At 39.1% G+C, this 24,621-nt stretch overlaps 1 protein-coding gene across 2 annotated transcripts in view; it reads left to right on the top strand.

Annotated features, from left to right (window-relative positions):
• TMEM245 (transmembrane protein 245) overlaps positions 1-24,621 on the top strand; it is a 102,755-nt gene extending 78,134 nt beyond the window's left edge. The window contains exons 14-18 of one of the 2 annotated variants that reach the window (XM_079927685.1): positions 3,272-3,372; positions 4,270-4,444; positions 9,228-9,422; positions 15,991-16,066; positions 20,653-24,621. In XM_079927685.1, the coding sequence (XP_079783811.1) occupies positions 3,272-3,372; positions 4,270-4,444; positions 9,228-9,422; positions 15,991-16,066; positions 20,653-20,664 (559 nt within the window). In that variant the 3' untranslated portion in view covers positions 20,665-24,621. The remainder of the gene's footprint in view (positions 1-3,271; positions 3,373-4,269; positions 4,445-9,227; positions 9,423-15,990; positions 16,067-20,652) is intronic. The other variant, XM_079927686.1, reaches the window with a different exon arrangement.

Raw genomic sequence — 24,621 nt, 5'->3', positions numbered from 1 at the left:
GTCCTTTTTGGATTGAGCTTTGCTTACTTGCCACCTAGAGGGGTGATTCAGTTGTGGTATTCCATTGCACTTTCTTTTTTTTTTTTTTAGAATCAGTTAAGATTCATTGAATTCTTACTATGTCCAAGGTTTATGATAAATATTTTACTTTTTTTTAACATCTTTATTGGAGTATAATTGCTTTACAGTGGTGTGTTAGTTTCTGCTTTATAACAAAGTGAATCAGTTATACATATACATATGTTCCCATATCTCTTCCCTCTTGGCGTCTCCCTCCCTCCCACCCTCCCTATCCCACCCCTCTAGGTGGTCACAAACCACCTAGCTGATCTCCCTGTGCAATGCGGCTGCTTCCCACTAGGTATCTATTTTACGTTTGGTAGTGTATATATGTCCATGCCACTCTCTCACTTTGTCACAGCTTACCTTCCCCCTCCCCATATCCTCAAGTCCGTGCTCTAATAGGTCTGTGTCTTTATTCTCATCTTAACCCTAGGTTCTTCATGACTTTTTCCCTTAGATTCCATATATATGTATTAGCATACAGTATTTGTCTTTCTCTTTCTGACTTACTTCACTCTGTATGACAGACTCTAGGTCTATCCACCTCACTATAAGTAACTCAATTTCATTTCTTTTTATGGCTGAGTAATATTCCATTGTATATATGTGCCACATCTTCTTTATCCATTCATCTGTTGATGGACACTTAGGTTGTGTCCATGTCCTGGCTATTGTAAATAGAGCTGCAATGAACATTTTGGTACATGACTCTTTTTGAATTATGGTTTTCTCAGGATATATGCCTAGTAGTGGAATTGCTGGGTCGTATGGTAGTTCTATTGGTAGTTTTTTAAGGAACCTCCATACTGTTCTCCATAGTGGCTGTATCAATTTACATTCCCACCAACAGTGCAAGAGTGTTCCCTTTTCTCCACACCCTCTCCAGCATTTATTGTTTCTAGATTTTTTGATGATGGTCATTCTGACTGGTTTGAGATGATATCTCATTGTAGTTTTGTTTTGCATTTCTCTAATGATTAATGATGTTGAGCATTCTTTCATGTGTTTGTTGGCAATCTGTATATCTTCTTTGGAGAAATGTCTGTTAAGGTCTTCTGCCCATTTTTGGATTGGGTTGTTTGTTTTTTTGTTATTGAGCTGCATGAGCTGCTTGTAAATTTTGGAAGTTAATCCTTTGTCAGTTGCTTCATTTGCAAATATTTTCTCCCATTCTGAGGGTTGTCTTTTGGTCTTGTTTATGGTTTCCTTTGCTGTGCAAAAGCTTTTAAGTTTCATTAGGTCCCATTTGTTTATTTTTGTTTTTATTTCCATTTCTCTAGGAGGTGGGTCAAAAAGGATCTTGCTGTGATTTATGTCATAGAGTGTTCTGCCTATGTTTTCCTCTAAGAATGTGATAGTGTCTGGCCTTACATTTCCATTGCACTTTGATGTCAACTTATTTTTGGCTTAAAATTTTTAAAACACCATAAGTTTGATCAAAATATCACATCTATATCTTTTCTCACCAGCCCCCCTTCCCCATTCTAGTCAGATTCTGTACTTTTTTTCTTAGACTTTGTTCTCATTAATCTTTCCGTGATATTTGATATTATTATTCCCTCATTCTCAAAAGCTTCCTTCTCCCTTGCTCTCTGGGAATAGTGTACTCTAGTGATTTTCTTTCTACTAGAGAAATGATTTCATTATCTCTTTGGCTGGCGTATCTTTGTCCTTAGGTCCCTTATGAGAACAGAGCTCATTGCCCCATTCTTTCTAGGCTTGCCCCTTGGGATATCTTACCCTATTCTATGATTATTTGGTGTATCTCAAATTTCTTGTCCCAAGGTCGCTATTAAGCCTTGTCTCTTATTTCCAGCTACCTCCAGGGTATTTATTTTCATCATCCTTTTTCGACTTAACACTGCCCAAACTAAACATGTTCCCTTTTCTTCCATGTCCTCGCCCATTCTGGGGTTCTCCATGACTTTGAGACACTGCCATTCTTTCTCCCTCAGGTTTAAAACCTGAATCTCATGTTCTTTTTGTCTTCCATGTCTTCTAATCAGTTACTGTTCGGATCTTTTATATTTCCTGTGGGCTATCGCCCTTACTTTAAGTCTTTTGGTATCTCTTTAGCCTGTGTCCTTATTATTAGAGAGCCTATGGCACTTTTTTCAGTGAAAGCTGCTGGTCGGTATGACAAGGTTTCACAATTTTGAGAGCCACTCTGTCCCCAAATGCATGTCTCAGAACCCTGTGAAATGACTGAGTCACTGGATTCCAGAGTTTGACTTACTCTCCCAGTACACCTCTTGGGATGCTTTGGAAAATCTTGGTGTGTCCTTTTGTGTGTACAGTGTTACGTTGCTGCCACCGTCTCTGCTTTTTTTAATCACAAACAGCTTTTCCTTCTCTCATGAGTATATAAGCGTGCGTCCCGTGCACCCCACAGATTCCTGTTTTTTGTAACTTTGTGATACCTTGGGATAACTTAAGATTTGCTGCCTTTGTGCTCTCCCTGAGCAGTTCCTTATTTCTCCTCCTTATACAGTACTACCTTAATCTTCCAACTGAAAAGCAAAAATGAAGTACCTGAGATTGCGTATTTTCATTCCTATTAATCACGGAATATGTGTGTCTGTTTTTACACCTCTTGTATTTTCCTCTCTGATTTTACTTCGGAATTAATAAGATTTTTTTTGTAAATTCTCACCCAATGACCTGCATTCTTTGATAGCATTTTTATAAGTTACTTTGTAGGTTGGGTTGCATGGTTTAAGATGTGTGGGAGCATTTTGTTAACGAGAAGAAGGACTGATGAAGTACCGGCTATAGTATTCCTCACTTGCTCTTCCCAAAGAGGGGGGCTGGCCACAGCCTGGATGTCTCCAGATTTAACTACATCCTCAGAAATAAGATATTCACACTTATTTTTCTTTCTCTTTATTTTGGTGGTGAGCGATCTGCTTTAGAAGTGAAGAGTTGATGAGTTATTTCAGTGAATAGGGTATTTTAAGGTGTTTTATTTCAGTTATCTTTTCATTAGAGAAATTTAAAGAACAGTTTAGTAAATCTATTTCAAGTTTTCAATACAAGATTTTTATGTTTCTCTGAAATAAAATGAAAAAAGCATTCTCAGGCCATTGGAAAAATTGAAGCTATTATCAGATTTGGATAAAGTAGCCAGAAGCCTAGGAATATTGATTTTTCTGAATCACAGTATGATACTGTGTTTATTTTCTTTCCCTTTTATCTTTGGACGTTCTAGAGGGGTGTTTGATGCTTCCCTCAAAATGGCTGGCTTCTACGGATTATACACCTGGCTGACTCATACTATATTTGGCATCAATATTGTCTTCATACCATCAGGTAACAACTGTATCATAACTTCTGCTGTCCTCTATTTAAGGAACATTAAGCCATTTTACATATACTGTCAGCTTCCTTAAATTTAAAGTGCTAAATTTTGAGATCTAATCTAGTCCAGATTAGGAGCAGAAATATGATCTGGAATGTTTATTTATTGCTGTATCCCCAGTAGTTAAAACAATACCCAGCACATAGGAAGCACTGCATAAATAACAAATACTTATTGCTTAACTGATCATACTGTTCTGGAAAGGAATGAGTGTAAAGTAAGGTCCTTCAGTTAGCAGGGTTATTTTTGGTGTTTTTATTGAAATTACACTTCATTTTTATTAGAAAGAAGCAAGGTAAAGAATATACGTTCTTATCCGAGATTTAGAAACTAATCTCTGATTTGGCTTTGGAATCAGTACAAATATTTGACCAGTGCTCTATAGTTATATCATAGGACTGTACAGTTGTCCTTTGGTATCCCTGAGGGTATGGTTTCAGGACCCCCTGAGGATACCAAATTCTGCGGATGCTCAGGTCCTTTGGCCCTCTGTATTTGCAGGTTCCACATCTGAGGATATGGAGGGCCACCTGCATACGTATTAACTAACCATTGATTGAGAATAACAACGGTGGGACACTAAAATTTTGTTGCTTAAGAACAGATTCATGAAGTAAATACACACTTCAGAAGGATTTTCATGATCCAGTTTGAAGATCTTGGACCTCATTCAATTAGCAGATTCAGTTAAACAGGGCATATCATTCCCCTAAAATTTGAGTTTGTATTTGTTTAACTTGTTCTGGTGGAAATTTTTAAGTAGTAAGAGCTAGTGATTAGATTCTGCTGTCTTGTTATTGCTTTGCTGATGATGTTAAGTTGCTTTTTCTTCTTTTATTCTTTATTAGCTTTAGCAGCAATCCTTGGAGCAGTGCCGTTTCTAGGCACATATTGGGCAGCAGTACCTGCAGTTCTAGACCTGTGGCTTACACAAGGCTTAGGATGCAAAGCCATCTTACTGTTGGTTTTTCATCTCTTGCCGACATACTTTGTAGATACTGCCATCTATTCTGATATATCAGGGTAAGTATTCCACAGAACTTCTGAAGTTGGTGATGAATCATATCCAGGAATTTCTTTGGCCTTTTTTAAGAAGATTTTATTTTTTTCCTTTTGGGCATGGGAGAAAGGACTGGTGGTAGGATTTTCAGTGAAGTAATCTTTTGTGATCCCACTGATATAATCAAAGTTTAATTTAATTAATATCATTTGCAAGGTATGCTATTTTGTTATAAGTTTTATTTACAATACATGAGACTAAAAATTGTGAATAATCCTCTGGTTTAGTGACATTTAACCTAGGAAAAAAGAATTACTGTTCATACTTCAAAATAAAAATATTTTAAGTACGATAACAAGTTAGTAGTTATTTTCAGAACTTGTTTGCTTTCAGAGAAACACATTATTGGGTTCTAAGTTTGAGGATTTCCACGTAAAATGAAACCTCATCAAGTTTGTATCTGACAAGCAGTGCTTTCTTACTTTAGATATTATAGTATGGTTCTGTGATGAATGCAGATTAAATTTAAGGCAGAAGCCAAACTTTGGCAATATAATAAATATCTGTTTTTGTAGGTTTTGATGTCTCTTAGAAATTGCATTCAGTAAATCAAGCTGATTCTCATTTAGTCACGTATCCAGATTAACATTGCTTATTACAATCTAGGATGTGACAAATATTGAATTTTATTTAGCTACTCAAATTCAGAATATGGCCCACTGAAACTATCATAATAGTTAATATTTTAAATTTTCTTTAAGTAAAACTCATCACAATAAGCGTAGACAGGGTCTAAGTTTACAGGAAGAGGACCCTTTAGTTAATTTGAAATTATGAAGAGACCAGTCATATGCTACCTTGTTTTCTCTCTAGTAAGTTAAAATAGAAAATAAATGATATAGAACAACTAAGAAGCCCCAAAGTTCCAGAGCAACAAGAAACAAGCAACTCCATAAGCAAGCCTTAGGGGAACTTTTTTGCCTAAAACTTAAAGATAACAGGAGAACTTCATAGTGAGCTTAACTAACATTTAATAGTTGAAATTTAAACCATAAGAGCAGTTACGTGATTTGTAGTTAAGTGTTTTCATTTCTTTAAACTTTGCTGTAAATTTTATATCAGAGTTTTTAGCTAGAATTTAAAACTTAGATATAGTTCTATCTTAATAATAAAGTAACGCCTTATTTAACCAACATCATTAGGAAATGAAAAATTTTACGTAACTTGCTTTATTTTATTTTGTAATAAATTAAGCTTTTATTTAAAAGCTCCCACACGTTTTTTAAGCTTTAAGCATTTTTGATAAAAATTTTCCTTAAATGTATTGTTTAGGGAAAATGCTTGCTTACATAGTGTAACATGGAATATTGCCCTAAATCCTTTTTGGAATGAAGAAGACAAATAAATTGCAAATATAATTTATTGGTTTCCTGAAGACTAGCTCACCTTAAATGTTACTGAATTGTAATACAGTACAGGATATCCTTCCAAGGTATTTAGTTATTTTCCCTTCACTAAATTGTTCTAATCATCTGTGTTTAGAAACTAGAAACAAACAAAATATACTTATTTCTAAGTCCCTCTATGTCAGTGTCATATGTTATTATCAGTGTGCTGTGCTGCTGTAATCTACAAGTATGCCTCATTTTATCGTACTTTATTGCACTTCGCAGATATTGCTTTTTTTTTTTTTTTTAGACAAATTGAAGGTTTGTGGCAACGCTGTGTTGAGCAAGTCTATTGACACCATTTTTCCAACAGCATTTGCTCACTTTGTGTCTCTGTGTCATTTTGGTAATTCTTGCAATACTTCAGACTTTTTTATTATGTTTTTTATGATGATCTGTGATCAGTGATCTTTGATGTTGCTATTGTAATTGTATTGGGGTGCTATGAACTACAGCCATATAAGATGGCAGACAATTGATAAATGTCGTATGTGTTTTGACTGCTCCACCAAACAGCCGTTCCCTTATCTTCTCCCTCTCCTTGGGTCTCCCTAGTCCTTGAGATACAGCAATATTGAAATAAGGCCAATTAATACCCTTACAGTGGCCTCTAAGTGTTCAAGTGAAAGGAAGAGACAGACATCTCTCACTTAAATCAAAGGCTAGAAATGATTAAACTTAGTGAAGAAGGTATGTTGAAAGCTAGGCCTCTTGAGTCAGTTAGCTAAGTTGTGAATGTAAAGAACAAGTTCTTGAAGGAAGTGAAAAGTGCTATTCCAGTGAACACACACATGGTAAGACAGCAAAGCAGCCTTTTTGCTGATACGGAGAAAGCTTTGGTATTCTGGATGGAAGATCAGACCAGCCACAACATTCCCTTAAGCCAGAGCCTAATCTGGAGAAAGACCCTAACTCTTCTCAACCCTGTGAAGGCTGTGAGGGGTGAGGAAGCTGCAGAAGAAACGTTTGAAGCTAGCAGAGGTTGGTTCGTAAGGTTTAAGGAAAGAAGCTGTCTCCAGAACATAAAAGTGCAAGGTGAAGCAGCAAGTGCTGATGTAGAGGCTGCAGCAAGTTATCCAGAAGGTCTAGCTAAAGAGAAATAATGAAAGTGGCTACATTAAACAGACTTTCAATGTAGACGAAACAACTTTCTCTTGGAAGAAGATGCCACCTAGGACTTTCAACGCCTGGCTTCAAAGCTTGAAAGGACAGGCTGGCTCTATTGCTAGGGGCTAATGCAGCTGGTGACTTTAAATTGAAGCCAGTGCTCATTTACCATTCCAAAAATCCCAGGGCCCTTAAGAATTGTGCTAAATCTACTCTGCCTGTGCTCGAGAAATGAAACAACAAAACCTCGATAACAGCACATCTATTTGCAACATGGTTTACTGAATAGCTTAAGCCTACTCTTGAGACCTACTGATCAGGAAAAAATGATTCCTTTCAAAATACTTTGGCTTGGGCTTCCCTGGTGGCGCAGTGGTTGCGGGTCCGCCTGCCGATGCGGGGGGCGCGGGTTCATGCCCCGGTCCGGGAGGATCCCACATGCTGCGGAGTGGCTGGGCCCGTGAGCCATGGCCGCTGGGCCTGCGCATCCGGAGCCTGTGCTCCGCAACGGGAGAGGCCACGGCAGTGAGAGGCCCGCGTACCGCAAAAAACAAAAACAAAAACAAAAACAAAACAAAACAAAAAAATACTCTGGCTTATTTGACAATGTACCCAGTCACCCAAGACCTCTGATAGAGATGTGCAATGAGGTTAATGTTGTTTTCATGCTTGTAATACAACATCCATTCTGCAGCCTGTGGTTCAAGGAGTAATTTCAACTTTCAAGTCTTATTATGTAAGACTTTACCCAGATCCTCTGATGGATCTGGGTAAAGTCAATTGAAAACCTTCTGGAAAGCATTCAGCATTCTAGACGCCATTAAGAACACTCATATTTCATGGGAAGAGGTCAAAATATCAACATTAACAGAAGTTTGGAAGAAGTTGATTCCAACCCTCGTGGATAACTTTGAGGGGTTCAAGACTTCAGTGGAAGAAGTAACTGCAGATGTGGTGGAAATAGCAAGAGAACTAGATTTAGAAGTGGAGTCTGAAGATGTAACTGAATTACTGCAGTCTCATGATAAAACTTTAATTTTCTTTTCTTATGGATAAGCCAAGAAAGTGGCTTCTTGTGATGAAGTCTACTTCTGGTAAAGATGCTGTGAAGATTGTTGAAATGGCAACAAAGGATCTAGTGTATTACATAAACTTGGTTGATAAAGCAGAAGCAGGGTTTGAAAGGATTAACTCCCATATTGAAAGAAGTTCTGTGGTGCGTAAAATGCTCTCAAACAGCACTGCATGCTACAGAAAAATCATCTATGAAAGGAAGAGTCAGTGGATGCAGCAAAACTTCATTGTTGTCTTGTTTTGAGAAATTGCCACAGCTGCCCCTGCCGTCAGCAACCAATCACGCTGATCAGTCAGCAGCCGTCACTATCGAGACAAGACTCGCCACTAGCAAAAAGATTACAATCTGCTGAAGGCTTACATGATAGTTAGCATTTTTACCAATCAGGTGTTTTTAAATTAACGTATGTACATATTTTTAGATGTAATGCTATTGTATACTTAAAAGACTACAGTACAGTGTGGACATAATTTTTATAAACTCCGGGAAACCAGAAATTTCGTGTGACTCACTTTATTGTGAGATTTGGCTTTATTATGGTGGTCTGGAACCAAACCTGCAGTATCTCTGAGGTCTGCCTGTGTCTTATTTCATTCCAGTTATGTAAGTGACACTGTGATAAGCTGGAAGACAGTTACGACTCTCCTATGAAATAAAAATCTTGGGCTTTTTGTCAAATATTTTCCTCATGAGGCCTTTTATCACTACCTGTGTTAAAATCTGTATTTTAGGAGGTTGCTAGAAGTCTAACTTATGAATAACAGGGATGTCATTGTATTGTTATCATCTTTATAAAAAAAGCATAATTAGTTGAACTACATACTTAATTATGCCCACTTAATTTTTCTAGATGGAGGTAAACCTAACAGGTAGATTATATAACGAGTCCTAAGCTGACATTAACCCACCTCAGACAGCTCTGTAATGGTACCTGTTAACATTGCTGACTTCACTCCTTCAGTTGCTGGACCTATAAAAAGGCAAACGTCACACATGTAGGCAAGGAAATTTTTGCATCTTGTTATCTGCATTGAGGTAATCTGAAGAAAGCTGATAATGCAATCAAAAGGCAGGTGTATTACAGAATGAACATTGTGTTAGAGAATGTATTTCCGACTTACTCCAAGGTTTATGTTTGTTAAAAGTCATGAGTAATCTGTGTGCTCTTTATTCCAGAGGTGGCCATCCTTACCTAACAGGCTTGGCAGTGGCTGGTGGAGCGTACTACCTGGGCCTGGAAGGAGCAATCATTGGGCCCATACTTCTCTGCATACTTGTGGTCGCTTCCAATATCTATAGTGCTATGTTAATGAGTCCCACGAATTCAGTACCCACGCCAAACCAGACCCCGTGGCCTGTTCAGACTCAGCGGTGAGTTACAGCAGAATGATCATAAACTGTGTATGAAATTGAACTAACCTGTCTCATTATTTTTCACCTGCATACAGTCTGTTAGGATACAGAGTATTTCAGTTCCTCTGCTCTACTAAAGATTGAAGACACTAAGTAAATAGAAATCATTTGTGTGTAGACTTTTGGGTTTCACATATCAGGAACATTTAAAAACCGATTGGGTCAGAATTGTTAATGTCATGAAAAACCAAAAATAAATAAATTTTAAAAGACCCTTTTGAGACAGTGGTATACTAGATTGAAGGAGACTTAGGAAATAGGACAACCAAATGCAGTGCATGGGTCCATGACAGGATCCTGGATTGGGGAATGGAGAGAATCTATAAAGAACATTTCTGAAGCAGTTAGAGAAATTGATTATGGACCATATGTGAAATAATATTATATTGATATTAAATTTCTTAGGTCTGACAGTGATACTTCGGTTATGTAGCAGAATATCCTTTAGGGATGAGATGTCAAACTGAGAGGGAGAAAATGACTGTAGCAAAATGTTCACAACTGGTGAATCTAGCTGAAGGACAGACATATGGCTGTTAATTATACTATTTCAATTTTTCTGTAGGTTTATTTATATACTATTTAATTTGTATATATTTATTTATATACTGTAGTATTCCAGTGTGTGGATATACCACAATTTATTTATTCATTGTAGTATTGATGGACATTTGGGTAGTGTCCAGTTTAGGACTGTTATGAATCAGGCTGCTATGAACTTTCTGGTACATGGCTTTTGGTGAACATGAGTACTTACTTCAGGTGCGTATATAGCAACAGAGGAATGGCTGGGACTACATCTGGTTTAACTTTAGTGGATACTTGCAAAACAGTTTTTCTATGTGGCTGTACCAGAAATTACATTTTAACAACAGAAAAGTAAGAAGGACTTTTAATGAAAAACTAAGTCTCAGAATACAGGATTTTAACTTTCCAGAAACCATACTGCATTGCCCTTGTTATTTTCAGTTGGAAAAGAATTTTTTTGTTGCCTATTCTAGTGTAATTAAGGAGTCATTAACAAGTTGATTCTGAAAATGTATTTAGTGAAACTATATTTTTATTTGAAATTCTTCTAAAATGTTCTGCTTATTTCATTTTAAGTGCTGTATTTTGTGAAGAAAGACATAGTCCTTTAACCCAAAACAAGTAGAATAACGTTTCTGAGTTAGAGCTAGTCGGTCAAAGGGCCATCTTAGTTAATTCTAGGCACTTATTTGATGGCAGTGAAATATCAGTTTCCTGAAGAAGAATGAAAAGAAGAGGTACTTAGAGGTTTTAACAAAGACGTCACCAGTTTGGGGGTGGTTACACTATGATATCCTTTCCTGCCTTTGCTCTTAAAGGCAGGTACTGGGTTCCTGAGAAGTCGGTGGACAGTTACTTGAAAGCAGTAGAGAGCATTTGCTGAGTGGATACCGTATTCCTTGGGCTCACGAAACAAGAAATAAAAAGAAAATTGGTTGATCGATATTTTGCTGTTATTTTAGAAAAAGACTTCTGATGATTCCAGGTTGGTAGAGCAAGAGTTAGTTTCTAAGGTGAAACAAAAGAAGCTAATATGAATCCTTCTAGAGGCGAGTAAACCCTTTCCCCTGGTCCCCTTCTGAGGGCAGAATGTTGTTAATTAAGTGGTATGGGGGTTTGAAAAAATAATGTAAGGACCGATATAGCTGTAATCTTTTTCTTTCGAAGTTATGGATGTATATAATTTAAAAGAGTCAAAAATTTCTATAAAGCTTGTGAAAAAGAGCAGTCCTTTGCCTTCTCCCTGCCCCTTCCTTTCCTCTCTAAGAGGAACCACTTTCGACTCTATCTGTTGTTTACCTCCATATCTTGAAATTGTGTTTATTTCTTGATTTTTTTCTTGTATTGGCACTGTTTACTTCCCATTTGGAAAGTGAGAAATTATCTCTTTTACTAACCATCCACCCGATATTACTGAACTGTGATATTGGTTAGATCAGTATTCAGTGTTTACATTATTATGGCTCTGTAAATTACATTCATATTTAAGCCTTCTTGTATATTGTCTATAGTTCCTTACCTATACAACATTTTGCTTTCCTTTGTGTTATAAAGATACCGTTTTTTATTTGCTTTGTTTTCTGTGAACTTATAATTAGTCCAATGCCAGGCTTTGCACCAGGTATTTACCTCTCCTCTCACTCAGCATACTGAGTTGCGTCTGGTTTGCTATAAGTGTCATCTTCCTGAAGAACTCGCTCCTGGATTGTTCTGATCTGCTCCAGCAGAGTTGTACAGCTGTCACCCTGGGGATTCCCTCAGCTCTCCCCTCTGTTGGAATCCTTATTTCCCATATGATTTCCCAATATTGTTTTCTTTCTTGATTTATTCCTGCTTTTTGTTGGAGCACATCCTCCTGTAGATTTTTGGGAAAGAATGCATGGGAGGTAAATTTGGGGGACGATACATGTCTGAAAAGGCTTCTAAAGTCGTACTTACTCAATAGTTTGCCTGGGTAGAGAATTCTATGTTTAAAATTTTTTCCCTTTAGAACTTTATTTCTTCATTGTTTTCTAGCTTTCACGGTTGTTAAAATTCTGAAGCCTTTCTGGTTCCTGATTCTTTGTAATTTAACTGTTTGAAAACTATAGGATCTTTTTTGTTGTTTTTAATCTACTTTGTTGTTGTTGTTCCAATTGGCACTTGTATCAAGTGCCTTTGTGACCTTTAAAACTGGAAATTTATGTTCTGTGCTTCTGAAATTTTTCTTCGGTTATTTTATTAATGATTTCCTTCTCTCCCTTTTATTTTGGTGCTGACCCGCATACACTGTTCATATCATTTTTTAACCTTTTCTCTGATGTTCTTCTGGTTCTGTCTTTTTGGCTCCCATTTTCTGGGTGATTTCTCCAACTTTATCTTCTAACACCTTCTTAGAGGTCTCCATTTCTGCTATCATATTTTTGGGGTGTCTGGTTTATTGAGGTATTATTTGTATAAATAAAATTTATCTTTTTTGGCATATAGGTCTGTGTTACTTTTCTATGATACATAACAAATTTCCACTAACTTAGTGGCTTAAAACAACATACATTTATATTAAAGTCCATGAGTCAGGAGTACAGGCATAATTCAGCTGGGTCTTCTACTTAGGATCTGCCAAGGCTGTGGTCAAGGTGTAAGCTTGGGCTGGGATTTCATCTGCAGATGGGGGAGCCCTCTTCCAAGCTTGCCTGTTGTTGGCAGAATTCCTTTGCTTGCAGTTGTAGAACTGAGGCTTGTAGCTTCTAGAGGCTGCCCCTTTCCATAGGCATTTCATTAACGTGATGCTTGCTTCTTCAAGGCCAGCAGGAGAGTATTTTTCTGACTTCTGTCTCTGACTGCTAAGACCCTTTTGTAAAGGGCTCACCTGATTAGACCTAGCCCACTGAACATATTGCCATTTTTTTTTTTTTAAATAAATTTATTTATTTATTTATTTTTGGCTGTGTTGGGTCTTCGTTTCTTTGCGAGGGCTTTCTCCAGTTGCGGCGAGCGGGGGCCACTCTTCATCGCGGTGCGCGGGCCTCTCACTGTCGCAGCCTCTCCCGTTGCAGAGCACAGGCTCCAGACGCGCAGGCTCAGTAGTTGTGGCTCACGGGCCCAGTTGCTCCGCGGCATGTGGGATCTTCCCAGACCAGGGCTCGAACCCATGTCCCCTGCATTGGCAGGCAGATTCTTAACCACTGCGCCGCCAGGGAAGCACCCCATATTGCCATTTTGATTAAAGTCAATTGCTTAGGGACCTTGATTACATCTGTAATATCCTTTACCTTCACCGTATTAACAACATAATCACAATAGCAGGTATCGGATATTTTTGACTACTGGCTTATGTTAAGAGTGAACTACTCAGGATCTGTGGGTTGGTTGCTATGTGTACATTATGGTATTATTACCTGTGGGTTGGTTATTATATTACCATACTATAATCTGCCAGGACCATTGTCTTGTGCAACCCTTGATGTCAGTGCTTTTTGGTTTCCCTTTGGGGCTGCTAAATTCCTCAGAGAAAGATCTTTTAATCTCCTGCCCAGAGTTTGACAGCTTGGTCTTACTGCTTTTTAAACACTCTTTAAAGCAGCCCTTCTGTGTTTAGTCCCACCTTCAACCCCACTTCCAAAGTTACTTGATATCCCCAATTCCTGAGCCTTATGGGCAATTTTGCTGAATAACTCCTGGCTTAGGATTCAGCTTTTTAGGTTATGCTGGGTCATAGCAGTTGTTCATCTCCTTTCCATCTTCTAAAAATTTGTTGCTCTTAACCTCTTATGTTCTTTTTTTTCTCCTCTTTTTTCAGGTAGGTTTATGCCTTTAAAAAAACACTTTTTACTGGCATTCTAATGGGGTTTTGAGAAGGCCTGAAGGAACTATGTGTTCAACACAGCACTTTCTAGGGGAAAGTCTAAATGACCTCTTAAATAGTAACAAACAACCACCACTGACATTTATTGGGACTCAGCATGCCAAGTTCTGTGATAAAACTTTACCTGCGTTGTCTTATTTTACTTAAATCTGTCCAATGTTCTCATGTGAGGTTAGGAAAGATTGTTTTCCATATTCTATAAATGAAGAAATCAGGGCTTAGAGAGGTTAACTTGCCTCTAGTCACATAGTAATAAGCAGGTGAGCTGGTGTGTTACAACTAAAGATCTTTCTTTTCCTTAATCATCTCCCCCCTCCACCCCCCACAAGATAAAACATTCTCCTCTGTTTCCTTCCTCAGTAGATGTTACCCTTTAATTATATGTGCCAGTGTGAGGTCATCCTTATGACTTTCCATCTCCTCAGTAACCATCTATACCAAGTCCTATCAGTTTTATCTCAAATCTTTCCCCTTTTTTGGGTACTGTCCTTTCCCCTTTTTCCCCAGTTCCACCTGCCCTGAGCCCAGCTGTTAGGTTTCTCACCTGGACTGCTGCAGGCATCTCAGTCTCCCAGCCGGTCTCTCAGTGTCCACTCTTACTGTCCTCCAGTCCCTTTTCCATACTGCAGCGGATGTTTTCTTTTCAGAATGGAGGCAGATCTGGTTGTGCTTACCAAAACTGGCCTCCCATTGTTCTTACAAGGAAGATCAAAATCCTTCCAAGGCCCTACATGATCTACCTGTGCCTGCTTCACGAATTCTGAAACACTTTTCCCTGTCCGAGCTGCAGCCACATTGGCTTTGTGTCAGGGCCTCAGTGACACCAGCTCCATTCAAACTCTAGGACTTCAAGCACGCTGCTTTCTCTGTCTGGACACTCTCCCCCTCCCGCATCTTTCCTTGCCTAGTTAACTCCTAATCATTCTTCAGATCGCAACTCAAGTGTCAGTTCATGGGAGCAGCTTTCCCTACCCCCAAGATTAGGTTACGTCCTTCTGCTAGTTTAATGCTCTTACAGATAGCACCTTGTACCTTTCCTTTCTCCTACGACTTTCACTTATACACTTGATTCTTTGTCTCTTCCCGCTTGACTGTGGTTGCTGTTACTGCGGGGTCATGTCCATGTTAGTTACTGGTGTATCCACCGCACCTGTCAACCTTGGAAAGTGCTCTTCCTAGTTGAAGAAATGAATGGGCTGTGAGGGAATAGTCTCTACAGAGGCATGAGCTGTGGAAGGGTTTGGCTTGTCTTAGGAACTCTCAGTGTGAGAATGGAGGGTGGATTGTTCATTCCATTAGGCAGATATACCTTCTGATTGCAGATGGAGGCGCTGGTGGCTGAGAAGACCCATTTGCACAGCTATTTCTGTGTACTGCCATGTATCTTCAGATGGATGAATGACTGTCCACCTAAGGAAAGATGAAGGAGGGTGGACCCCTTTTCTCTGCTTCTCACTGTTGATCGTGGTGGTTGCACTATTTCACAAGGGTGAATGTCGCAGACACAGCACAACTTTGGGCTCCCAACTATTTTGGCCTTGATTCAATAATCAGAACCTATTGCTTCCCCTGTTCTCTATTAACACTGGGGCTGTTTGGGAGGTGTGGGGAAGGATCAAAACACCCTGCAGTCACACATTTTCAAGTACTTTCTTGATTTTTGGACAGGATAATCAGACTTGATTTGACATACTTATTTCACTCCTACCAAAAACTGAGCAGCAATCTCTGAATGTTAAAGCTCAGAAAAACCTGTAAGGAGAAAGTAAGGGCATGTCGCAGGAACTCCTGTGGGAACGCTCTTACCTGTATTCAAGTTTTCCTTTGCCCTCTGTCATACCTTGTTATGACCGGAGGTGACAGCTGGAATGTGGCCCTTTAGGAACTCAGCTTTATCTTTTTCTAGGATAGAGTAATTAGTAACTCATTGCTGTTTTTAGAAGCATTATCTTAACCTGACTGTGATTATCTTTCATGATTTAATACCCAAAGTTCAATCAAAGTTCAGTATTTTTTCATAAAAGAAATTACAAATGGTCCCCAACTTAAGAAGGTTTAACTTACGACTTTTTCAACTTTGTGATGGTGTGAAAGTGATACACATTCAGTAGAAACTGTACTTAAACTTTGAATGTTGGTTTTTTCCTGGGCTAGTGATATGCGGTACGATACTCTCTCTCGTGATGCTGGGCAGCGGCAGCGCGCAGCTCCTAATCAGCCACACGATCAGGTAAAGAAACAACTGATAGGCCTACAATCATGCAGTACCCAGACAGCCGTTCTGTTCTTCACTTTCAGTGCAGCATTCAGTAAATTACGTGAGATATTCAACACTTTATTATAAAACTGGCTTTGTGTTAGATGATTTTGCCCAACTGTAGGCTAATGTAAGTGTTCTGAGCATGTTTAAGGTAGGCTTGGCTAAGCTGTGATGTTTCTTAGGTTAAGTGTATTAAATGCTTTTTGACTTAGGATATTTTCAACTTACAGTGGGTTTATTGGGATGTAATATGATGGTCAAGAAAGTCAAGAAAGATCAGTATTTGGCAGTTAAGCTACGGTGTAACACATCCTACTGTTTATAGAGCAAGGAGTTATTTTTGTCTTTGCAAAATAAGATATGAAGATGTTCTCCAAAAAACAGTCACCACTCCTCCAGATCTTTACATTAACCTTAAGGATTTCAGTTGGAGTGTATTCCCCATCATTCCAGTTTAGGAAAATGAGGGAAAAAAGAGAACTGGAGATGGGAAGGGAGCTGTACTCTACTCCCCCTCCGTTGGTGGTTGCTTCTCCTTTGACACTGTCACTTAAAAACTTTCCTGAATCTGTTCGTTCCTCTGTCTTCCCAATGGCGTTGACCCAATGCCAGGATTTCTTCAACATCCTCTTCACCGGTCCCTGCCTCTAGTCTTACTTCCCTCCCATCTTGTTCTCTGGTTTTTCTGGAGCATAACTGTTAAATGCCTCTGCTGCTTAAAATTCCCATGGTGGCTTCCCATGGCCTTCAAGGTGAAGTTGAAACTTTAAATTGGCCCATCAGACCTTTCGTGCCTTCTGTCTACCTCAGCAGACTCATCTCTCTCTGTTGCCTGCCTTACATTTTCTTTTCTAGCCATATTGAGCTTGTTTAGTTTCCTGGAGTCAGTGAGATCTTTGCACATGTTTTCCCCTCTGTAAAGAATACTACCCCCTTTCTAGCCAAGTCCAGTATCATAACCTTTACTTAAAGTACTCTTCTTTGGAGAAGCATTACTAGAACTCTCTAGACTAGATAAGGTGTCCCTGCTATGTGTTCCCATAGCATCTTCCACTTATCCTAACTTAATACCTATTATATAAATGTGTGTTTGTCTTTCCACTAATTGGTAAGCTTTCTGAAGGTAGGAACTATGTCTAACTCGTTTACAGCTGTGTTACCATTCCTGGCACGGTGTTTGGCAAATAGAAAGTGCTCAATGAAAATTTGATGAATTAATAGATTAGTGAAACCAAGAGCAGATCAGATTAAAAGATTTTTGCAGTATAACTGTGAGGCCGATAAAAAGAGGAGGGGCCATGGTAAACCCCAGCCTTAGAAATTTATTCCAAATTTTTGGAAGGGAAGGAATGTACATAATAGTGATGACATGTGCTCTGTCACAAGATGTGCGGGTGAGGGTCTAGGAAATACACACTTGCTATCCTGAGCCAACGAAAGTAAGTTAAACATCCACAATTTACTCTGCTTCTCTGGGAGGCTGGGAGTCAACAACTCTTGAGTTGTTAAATCAAAAGATTTAAACATTCACATAAATGGATTTTTTAAAATCTCATTGAAACTTTAGGGGAGGCACATCCCAAAATATTTCCAAGGAGCAGAGATTGTAAATGAGAAATCACACCGCACAATCTCCATTGCTCTTAAAGGAACTATAAAATGTTAACAGCAGTCCTCTGTCCCCCCCAGTCTCATGTGGCCCCATTGTGCATTGCTTGTTCTTGAGAAATTCTACCACTATGGTTCAAAGGGGCGTAATAATCCTTATGGTATGGGAAAGAATACTGTATTTAGATGGTTTAGGTAGAATATTTGCCATTTTTAGAAATACTGTTAAGGAAATTCCCTGGCAGTCCAGTGGTTAGGACTCGACACTTTCACTGCCGAGGGCCTGGGTTCAATCCTTGGTTGGCGAATTAAGATCCCGAAAGTTGCGCGTCGAGGCCAAAAAAAAAAAAAAAAAAATCAAAGAAAGCAAGAAGGAAATACTGTCAATGCAATATTTATTCCTTTGTTTCTTCCTAATCTAGAGAGTTACAGATTTATGAGCCCTGCAGATTAGTTAGTACTGTGCCTTTTGATGAGGCCAGAAAGAAATTATTTCTCTATCTCTAGCTTATGGAGTTTGTTTTCCAGGAGATAATTGAGGTTCAGTTAAGATCAGTGTTACTTCTATAGGGTTTTACACACACGTTACCACCCCCCCCACCCCCACCCCCACCCCCACCCCCCCCCCCCCCCCCCCCCCCCCGCCTCCATTCTATTTCTGTTGAGATAGAAAACACTTAGCAACTGTTTTCTTAGCTTGCTTCACTTTGTTTTCTTTCTTCTGAGTCCTTCTGGAGACTTTCTTGGCCTGGAGGCAGAATTGAATAGCAGGTATGAATTTCAAGGTCACAGCTAAGCTTACTTGTCAACAGAAAGCAGTCGCCAGGCGAACCACAGTGTTAATGTTATTTCATGCATCTTTGCCCTGAGGCAGAAATTTTCATTCATAATTTAGGGAATTGAAGAGTTAGAGATTCAAATTTGCAGGTATCTTAGAAAGTTGAAAAGATATCAAAGAATGAGTTTACAAACCGTTTTGGGTGTTGGAAAATGCTTTGAAATATTGGCAAGTTTTTGGTTATTGGTTTTAAAGGTTTTCCAGGGCTTCCCAGAATTAAGTGCTACTTGAAATTCATGTAGTCTGAGGCAACTTGTAGCCAGCTTTGCCTATACACAAATGTAACAACAAAAATTTAGGTGAGACTGTGAAAAATAGATATATAAATAAATGGGTAGATAGCTATCTAGAGCAATGGTTCTGGGAGGAGGGTGTGATTTTGCTCCCCTCAGGGGGCGTTTGGCAATGTCTAGAGACATGTTCATCATCACAGCTGTAGTAGGTGGAGGCAGGGATGCTGCTAAACATCTTACAACGCACAAAATGGTCCACAGTGCTGCTGTTGAGAAACCCTGATTTGATGGATGTAGAGATAGATGGATATTAATATATATATATAAAACATTTGTGTCTGTATAAACCTTAGTTTGGGGGAATTTTTCTCCAGGTATAAATAAAAATATTTAAGGAAAGAAATTCATTCCAATTCTTTGACCTATCAGCATATATTCAACATGGGGTTCAGTCATGTCACATATAAACCCTTTCAGAGCCACAGGAACCATAGCCAGGAAGCTTACCCCTTCCTCAGAGCTGTTCCTTCAGATGTAGGGCCTCATGCAGTGAAGGAGCCTTGAGATAACTGAGCATCCTTGAATGTAATCTTTTTTCTGTAACATTTTACCTGTGCCCCTCTTGACATTAAAGTACTTCCTACATTGTGCTAAAGGGTTAGTCTTTAATTTACCTCTGCCCTGCCTGTTGAACCCTCCTAATTGGTGATATTGTTGTAAAACAGCAAGGCACCCTCTATCTAAAAGGATGGTAATAAACTTGTGCTTCATATCTGTATCGGTTAAGATAGATTTGCCTGTATTATAACCAAAAAACAAACTCAAAAAAATCCACCATCAGTAGAACTTAAAATAACAGTGACTTAAATGAGCCAGAAGTTTATTTCTCTCTTGGGTGTAAGAAGTGCAGAGGCAGGCAGATCAGGACTAGTGTGTCTGTTCCACAAACATCCATGCCAAGCTTTGCCCCACCTTAACGCCAGCCTTGGTGTGAGGTCTTTTCATCTAAGATGGGTGCTTGAGCTCATGTTCATTGATAAACTCTGACCTGGCCATGTGGCTGCCAACACAGATGCAGAGCTGGCTGGGTGATATCATCCTAGCTTGGGCATAAAAATTATGTAGCAAAGGCCAACTAGCTATTATAGTCCTAAGGTAGGCACCACAAAGATGCAGCAGACCACCTCCATCCAACCCAGATATTGCCTGCCAATTAGCTACATTTACTTGGCTTGCTTGATGTAGGTTAGAGACGGTACAAGTACAAGGTCATCTGTTGAAAAGACCTACCCCATTTCTCCTGCCCTGAACCACAATCCTCAGAGCTTGGACATTGCTGGGTCAGTTTTCCTATTTTGCAATAAAAGTTATCCTGCTAATGTTTAATCTTTGGTCTCTTAGTGATTTTCTCTTTAACATCATTGTGTCTACTTTCCAGTCAGCAAGAAGGGGGAAGGATTGAAGATTACCCTTCTCTTTTAAGTACACTGCCCAGAAGTCACTCAACACTTCGAATTGGCCAGATCTTAGTCACATGGTCATTAGTTTCAAGAGAGTCTGGGGAAATAGTCTTTTGGATGGACCCTCCAAAAAACTGGAGTTCTTGTTACTAAAGATTGAGAGACAGCTATCAGACTTTGAAACGATACTCAGTGAAAATATCAGGAGAAAAACAGTGACTACATAACCTCATCAAGGCTCTCAAATTATAAAAATAAGATATTCTGTGGCAGTGAATTACTGGTTAGATGCTATTTTTCTTTCCTCCCTCCCTCCCTCCCTTCCTCCCTTCCTCCCTTCCTCCCCTCCTTCTCTGTGGTTTTATTATTTCCCTTTTTCCGAAAGCAAAACTAATCATTCTGTGTTTCTTCTTAAAGGACTTTCCGTGACATTTCTGAAGATCTGAAGCCTTCAGTAGACTGACTTGGTTTCTAAACCACAGTGATTTCTCTAGGAAATTCAACCTTGACTGTGAGTTTAGCTCAGCTGTGGCTGCCTATCCTTTCAGCTGTGCCTGGCAAACAGAGCCCAGGAAAAGAAGCAGAAGCCTCCTAGCCTTCCATACAGAATGCCCGGACAAGAGAGGACTTGCTGTGCTTTGCATTTTAAAGCACAGCTTTGGAGCTCAGAAATGTGGTTTACTCACTTAACTGTTGCTAAGATGGCTTGAAAAGTTTCAGTTTATAAACTGGTACCATGGCTTGAAATTTTCCCACTTTGGTTATGTATATTACAATATGTATTTATAAAGTTTTTTAAAGAGTCCTAAACTACCTGCTGTATACAGTGTAGTTTTCTCCTGTTTTAAGAAATCTGTCTTTAAACTTTTCTGTGACAGTCACTTTTCCATGAAGAGGGCTTTCACTTTTGAGAATGTAGTTGCTTGAGCGGGAAAAATGAGTCTTCTCCCTTCTTCCACAGTGTATGGTCCTCTCTGTAAGGACGAGCAAATCTTCAGTGTAAGGGCAGGTGGCTTATTTGAAGTTCAGTTAGTTGTATGTTACAACCACAGGAGATCACAGAAAGACCGAAGCTCTTCCTCCCCTTCTCCCTCCATCCGCTACTGCTCTATTGCCAAATTTTTTAAACTTGGCTGACCACATTGAAATTAAATACTTATTAAGCTGCTATTAATGGTAACAGTATGATAGAATTCATGTTGTCATGTTTTTCTTTCCAAATGTTTTAAGAAAAAAATCTCGGGCAGCAGTGCTCCGATCATTAAAAGTATCCCTGTTTCACTATTTGGAATTTGACCAATTAGTTTTATTAGCAGTAAAATTTTATATCTGTGTAGTATTTTCCCATCACTTAGCACAGTGCCTTGCACATAGACTCTTTTTTTTTGTTTTATTTTTTTGGCGGTACGCGGGCCTCTCACTGCTGTGGCCTCTCCCGTTGCGGAGCACAGGCTCCGGACTCGCAGGCCCAGCGGCCATGGCTCACGGGCCCAGCCGCTCCGCGGCATGTGGGATCTTCCCGGACCGGGGCACGAACCCATGTCCCCTGCATCAGCAGGCGGACTCTCAACCACTGCGCCACCAGGGAAGCCCGCACATAGACTCTAGATGAATGCTTGTTGAATTAAATTATGACTTTTAAAATATCTCAGATATCACAATAACCAGCATAGTGCTCTACATTTGACAAAGTCTTTTTGCACATATTATTTCACAAGCACTTCACATCAGCTTTCATATAGCTTCACATTATTTTGCAACAGTTTCACACAGATGGGGAAGGTAAGGTTCAAAAGTGACCAACTCAAAAGTCGTGAAGTTTAGTAAAATTTGACCTCAGATCTTTCTGACTCCACACTCTGCCAACTCTGCTATATTGTAGTGTTTCTTTTAATATCTTACACAATTTTTCCAGTGCTCTGAGGTAGAATAGGTGTCCTGTTCTATCGCATAGACTTGTCCTAGGGTTAATGACAGGGCTGGGACTAGAACCCAGCTCTTAGCTTTGTGCCCTTTCCACTGTGTAAAACAATCTTCAGGCTCTTTCTCTGCCCCCAAAGGAGTATGGAGGAGAAAGAGTTCTTAAGTAACAAAGATTTCATTTTTGGAAAACATTTAAAAGTAGAAATCATATTTTTCTAAAACATCTTCTCATTAAGAAGCATAGTTAATGATAATTACTTTAAATTTATTCTGATATTACTTCAGAAAAACTCCATCTAGGAAAGAGGCTACCTTGAGGTCTCTGTCTGTAGAGTAGACTATACAGATCTCATATATTTCCTGTGAATCCTTCAACAATTACAATCTGGTATTCCACCAAGTGTTACATTTGGCACTAAGTGGCACTAAGTAACTCATTCTTTAATCACTTGTTCATTCATTCATTCAGTAGAACATTGGTTGAGAGTTTGCCAGACTCTAGGTTCTATGCCAGGCACTGTACAGGGTGCTGTAGGGGATAATTCATAAGAAGGCCTTCTCTCACCTTAAATCTTAGCCAGATCATGTGTATTGCTAAAATTAAAAATTTTGCTTTAAAAGTATTAAGAAAGAAATCAGGTTTGTTTTTGTTAACGGTATACTGATAAGTTTACAGCTGTGATTAGCACGTATTTATGAGAGGCAAACACTATGCACAGTAAGTTAGTGTGCATATACAAATTATGTTCTTCCAAAGTGCTTTTAGCTCTGTAAAGTGATATTGCAAAAATATAAATTTGAGGTAATATATGGCTCTTGCTGGTAGTGTGAATACCAGGTCCTTAGAGGGGGACTCTGAGCCCTAAGAGAATAGTTTAGAGCTGCCAAAATTAGCAATGATGTAGTATCACCCTGAAGTATCAGGAGCAGAGGTGCCCCAGAGCACTCCCCAGTCCTGTCAGGAAACTTGAACTGCCCCAGTACTCCAGCAACAGCCTAAGGACTTGAAGTCCCTGCAGCTGGGGGAGGTGTTCCTGGAACCCTCAGAAACAGAGAGAACATGCCCCCTCAGATACAGTGAGGAGGTTTCACAGATCTTCATAAGGCATTGAGATCAAATGATATGAAAAAGTAGGAGTTTCAAGCTCGAGTCTCAAAGGTGATTCTCAGGATTTGACCCAGAAAGAAGCTTCCTTAGGAACAGATAATGCATTGATGAAGTAGAAGTAGCTTCAGCAAAAACATAGTACAGAAATCCTATCACAATGTCCTGCATTTTATAGCTTTATTAAAGATGAGTTTGAAGGTCACATTCACTACTGAATTGTAAACTGAATGGAGGGGATAAGATCTCCCCACACAGTATGTTCCTCTCTTTTCTGAGAACGACGCGCGGGATTTTCAGATAAACTCCATGTCATGTAAGTCCAGCTTCAGTTCCAAAATTCCTATCACACTCTCTGTTTCTGGAAGTGATCTCTGCCAGACTGCCTTAGATACCAATTTTATTTATTCTTAAGTTTGCAAGGATTCTTAACACGCATTTCCATTAGAGGTGGTTAGCTGGCAGAGTTTTCCCTTGACTTCTGAGACTGGTGCAAATTGACTCTTGATACCCAAGAAGTGTTATTTAAACAAACTAAGTAGCTTTGGAAATAGCCGTTTATTCCATTAAAGGGCTTGCACATGAGGTCCTCTGGCCAATCTTGGTCTTAACAAGAATCTATTGTGACCCATCAGGACTTGCTAGTACCCCTAGTTCCCACTTTGGTTGTATTTAGAGCTTCAGGATGTGTCACTACTGAGCAAGAAATGCTCAGAAATTCAGGCTATGAGGGGTTAGATTAGAGCAAAGTAATTTTAGGTGAGTTATCCAGAGCTTTCAACCTCAAGGTTTATAGGAAAACCCCTACAGTCTCCTCTAAGGGTCTTCCAAGATCCTTACAAAAGTATTAGACTAGGCATTTCACAGTAGAACTATAGCCTCTGGCAACATACTTCCAAATGCTAGTTCCCGCCAAGAACAAGTATTTCTTTGTTTTTTATGTATTTCTTGTCTTTACCCATTTTGCCATTAAAATATATTCATTTCATTAACTTATTGAGGATCTGCAAAAAATATGAATGCTATGTGAAACCACTGAACAGTTAATTTTTTTGGTAGTTCAAAAATAATCAAGAGAATTACAAATCAAGATGTTCTGCCTGCATCCTGGAGTCATAGGAATTCTATGCCAGATGAGCCTTATCCAATTAGGTGATCCTGTCATTTTCTAGAGAAGGAAACAAATCCACAGGTTAAAGTGTCTTTTCTGACCAGTCAGTAACAATTCAGAGCAGAGTAAGTTTTTTTCTCTCAGCCCATTGTTCTACTTCTCTTCCCTTCCTCTTGTAGTTGAGTAGCTTTTGGAAAAATGTGTTCCTTATAGCAGTAGTTGCAAGGGATGTTATTAGATGTTACAA

This window comes from Stenella coeruleoalba, assembly GCF_951394435.1.
Source record: "Stenella coeruleoalba genome assembly, chromosome: 7".
Taxonomy (NCBI): domain Eukaryota; kingdom Metazoa; phylum Chordata; class Mammalia; order Artiodactyla; family Delphinidae; genus Stenella; species Stenella coeruleoalba.
This window is presented reverse-complemented; position numbering and strand designations above follow the sequence as displayed.